The following is a 3,800-nucleotide window of genomic DNA, read 5'->3' on the forward strand; positions in this document are numbered from 1 at the left end:
AGTTCCAGCAGGCCTTTGATGCTCTGCTTTGATTCGGCGACAAACGTCACACTCAGCAACATAACGAGCAATGTCCTGTTTCATATTAGACCACCAGAATCTTTGACGAATATCCTGGTACATCTTCGTACTACCAGGATGGATGGACAGAGGCGTATCATGAGCTTCTTGCATAACCCTTTTAGTCTTATCCAGGTTTTTCTTCGAACATGATACCACTAGGCGGCCTTTGAAATACAAGGCGCCATCATCGGCGATAGTGAAGAATGAGGGCTTTCCTTCTGCTAGATGGCATTTAATCTTATGGACTTCAGAGTCATAACCTTGAATAGTCTTTATACCAGCTACGAGATCTGGTATGACAGTCAGGGTATTTAGAGAACCCTTAGTAACAACAAGAAGATTCATCTTGCGGAACTCCGGGGGAGGGGGAGCGAGTGCTCCAGGAGGAACAATATGGAGGTTCAGCTTTCTAAATTCTTCGACAAGCGAGGGCTGAACTTTGTGAACCTGGAGGTGGTTGCAGTAAGACTTGCGGCTCAGGGCATCAGCCATTACATTAGCCTTGCCGGGGGTATAAGATATACCCATGTCAAAGTCTGCAACAGTCTCCATCCATCTCTGCTGACGGAGGTTCAGATCTGGCTGAGTAAACAGATACTTCAGACTTTGGTGATCGGTGAAGATCTCGCAACGATTACCGAGAAGGTAGTGTCGCCACTGCTTCAGTGCATGAATGACAGCCGCAAGCTCGAGGTCGTGAACTGGGTAGTTTTCTTCGTGAGGGTGCAGTTGACGGGAGGCATAAGCAATCACTCTGCGCTCTTGCATTAGGACACAACCTAATCCTTGACGGGAAGCGTCGCAGTAAATGACGAAGTCCTTCTTAGTATCAGGTGGTGCAAGCACAGGGGCAGAAGTCAACTTGTCTTTGAGCGCCTGGAAACTTTCCTGACATTTGTCTGTCCATTCGAACTTGACACCCTTATGTAACAGATTAGTCAGAGGCCTGGCAATCTTGGAGAAGTTCTCGACGAATCAACGGCAATAGCTGGCGTGACCGAGAAAACTTCGGACTTGCTTGACATTCTTCGGAGGAGTCCAATCGAGAATAGCCTGAACTCGTTCAGGGTTGACGGCAATACCATCCTTGGAGATGACATGCCCAAGATAGGTTACTTCGGGGAGCCAGAATTCACACTTGGAATACTTACCATACAGTTGATGCTCTCGAAGTTTTTCTAGCACCAGACGAAGATGTCCAGCATGTTCTTCCTCGTTCTTGGAAAATACAAGGATATCGTCCAGATAAACCATGACGAACTTGTCGAGGTAATCCATGAATATATAGTTCATCAGACGAGAGAAGGTGGCGGGAGCATTCGTTAAGCCGAATGACATGACGGTGTACTCGTATGATCCATACCGAGTCATGAAGGCGGTTTTTGGGATGTCCTCCTCACGAACACGGATCTGGTGGTAACCCAACCTCAAGTCGAGTTTGGAGAACACTGATGAGCCAGCCAGTTGATCATAAAGATCATTGATCCGAGGAAGAGGGTATTTATTCTGAATGGTAGCTTGGTTTATAGGACGGTAGTCTTGGACCAATCGGTTTGTCCCATCCTTCTTCCTAACAAAAAGAGAAGGTGCTCCCCAAGGAGAGCAACTTGGGCGAATGAAACCTTTGAAAAGAGATTTGTCGATTTCCTCCTTAAGCTCAATGAGTTCATGCGGCGGCATCTTATAGGGTCGTTTAGCTATAGGGGTGGTGCCGGGTTTTAAGTCGATGATGAACTCGACAGCTCTAGCAGGGGGAATCCCTGGAAGTTCTTCTGGGAAGACGTCTTGGAATTCACGAACGATGGGAATGTTTTCAATGCCCTCGAGTGGCGTAGCATTCAACGCATTCAAGACATAAAGTCGTGCCTCGGTGTTCTGAACTAGATGAGCTTGGTAAGCTATTATTTCGTCAGAAGGGTGTAGTAGATGGACGACCTTAGTGGCGCAAACTATAGAAGCAGTATGCGCTTTCAACCAATCCATTCCCAGAATGAGGTCGATGTTAGACGACTTCAGGATAATGGGAGAGGCATAGAATTCCAGCCCTTCAATTTCCACGGGGACATCGATGCCAACTAGTGAGGTTTGACATTGTCCCACGGGGGTTTTTACCAATACTGAAGTGTTCATCTCCTCACATTTAACGTCATGCTTGTATGCAAAATCTTCTGACATGAATGAATGCGATGCTCCTGAATCGAATAAAACAGATGCAGGTACTGAGTTTACGAGGAGTGTACCCATCACAGTAGCAGGCTGGTCTTGAGCTTCGTTGAGATCAACGTGGTTGGCATGAACACGACCATAAGACTTGGCACTGTTGTTGCAGGGCTGGTTGCTTCCACGGCCAGTTGCGGGAAGGGACAGTTGATTCTGATTCTGATTGCAGTTCCTGGCAAGGTGACCTGGTTGACCACACTTGTAGCACAGACCATTATTAGGAGTGGGAACAAGAGCTTGTAGTGGTGGAGCTGGAAGTCTTGGCTGCCTAGTTGGAGGAGCCGGCAGACGAGGTGCAGCATAGGTCTGCCTTGGGGCAGGTGCATTCGGCTGGTACATGCTGTTGGGAATCCATATCTTGCGCTTCTGCGAAGACGGGCCCGAAGATGAGCCCGTGTCACGGTTGCGCCTGTGAGAGCTCTGGTATTCCTGCAGACCAGTTTCGACATTGATGGCCTTGTTCACCAGAGTGGCGAAATCAGCAAAGTAATGCACTAGAAGTGCGAGCTTGATGTCAGCTTGAAGGCCATCACGGAACTTCTCCTGTCTGCGTGCATCAGTTGCAATGTCTTTTTCAGCATAGCGGGACAAGTCAAGAAACTCCCGCTGATAAGCTTCAACAGTCTTGTTGCCTTGGGTGAGGTTGCGGAACTCACGCTTCTTCCGGTCCATGACTCCCTGAGGGATGAAGCGAGCTCGGAACGCAGCTTGGAAGTCTGGCCAGGTGATGATTGTTCCAGCTGGCAGAGTACGCCTGTGGCTGTCCCACCATTGAGCCGCGGGTCCCTTCAGGAAGAAGGAAGCAAAGGTGACATAGCTGGCAGGGGCTACATCAGCAGACTCCATCTCATAGGTGATGTCACGGAGCCAGTCATCAGCATCCAGAGGCTGAGTTGAGCTGCGGTACACAGTTGGGTTCAGGCGCATGAAATCCTGCAGAGTTACTGGGGTTGGCTGCTGGTTCATATTGGGACGAGGAAACTGAGCCATCATATTCTCCATGAACTGGCGATTCATCTCAAGCTGTTGGATCATACCAGTCATGTACTCAGGCGGTGGTGGGGCGTTGCCACCACGACCACGACCACCTGGTCTAACCATCCTGCTAATATATAACAGGGGTAGTTCAGCATTGAGAAATTTGCAAAGACGAGAATCATTCATGATGAAACATGCACAATGAAAACAGCACGATAGATACTACATAGTAGTCGGCACATCTTACAAAAGAGATCATGCATAGAGTTCGTTACACAGGCTAAGACATCATAGGCGGCACGCAGGCTCGCGATGAATGCATCTAACACTAATAAGCAAGCCCTCATCAGTCCCAGGTGGAACTGTGGAGGTAGGTGTAGCCTGACAGCTGGTAGTGTCGCGAAGGGAAGACCTCCACGCGAGCAGCCTGGGGTCCGCGGATACTCTGGTGCGGAACCCGATGCGCAGGTGGCAGGAGAGGACCAAGTGCAGGAGAGTAGCCTCCCACATCTGGCCAGCCGACGCCCTGAGGCATCACG

The 3,800-nt window shown here is 49.3% G+C and overlaps 1 protein-coding gene across 1 annotated transcript; it reads right to left on the minus strand.

The window, feature by feature from the left end:
- Positions 1-344: 344 nt before the first annotated feature.
- On the minus strand, positions 345-3,249 carry LOC147990455 (uncharacterized). The gene is made up of 2 exons (XM_087538230.1): positions 2,293-3,249; positions 345-353 (listed from the first exon to the last, which is right to left on the minus strand). The coding sequence occupies exons 1-2, from the start codon at positions 3,247-3,249 to the stop codon at positions 345-347; spliced, it is 966 nt and encodes a 321-aa protein (XP_087394356.1).
- Between the last annotated feature and the right edge of the window lie 551 nt (positions 3,250-3,800).

This window comes from Triticum urartu, chromosome 1A, assembly GCF_056163025.1.
Source record: "Triticum urartu cultivar PI428250 chromosome 1A, HENAU_Tu73, whole genome shotgun sequence".
Lineage (NCBI taxonomy): Eukaryota > Viridiplantae > Streptophyta > Magnoliopsida > Poales > Poaceae > Triticum > Triticum urartu.

Coding starts and splice junctions, on each gene's coding strand:
- LOC147990455 (XM_087538230.1), bottom strand. CDS start 3,249: ATGAACCAGCAGCCAACCCCAGTAACTCTGCAGGATTTCATGCGCCTG.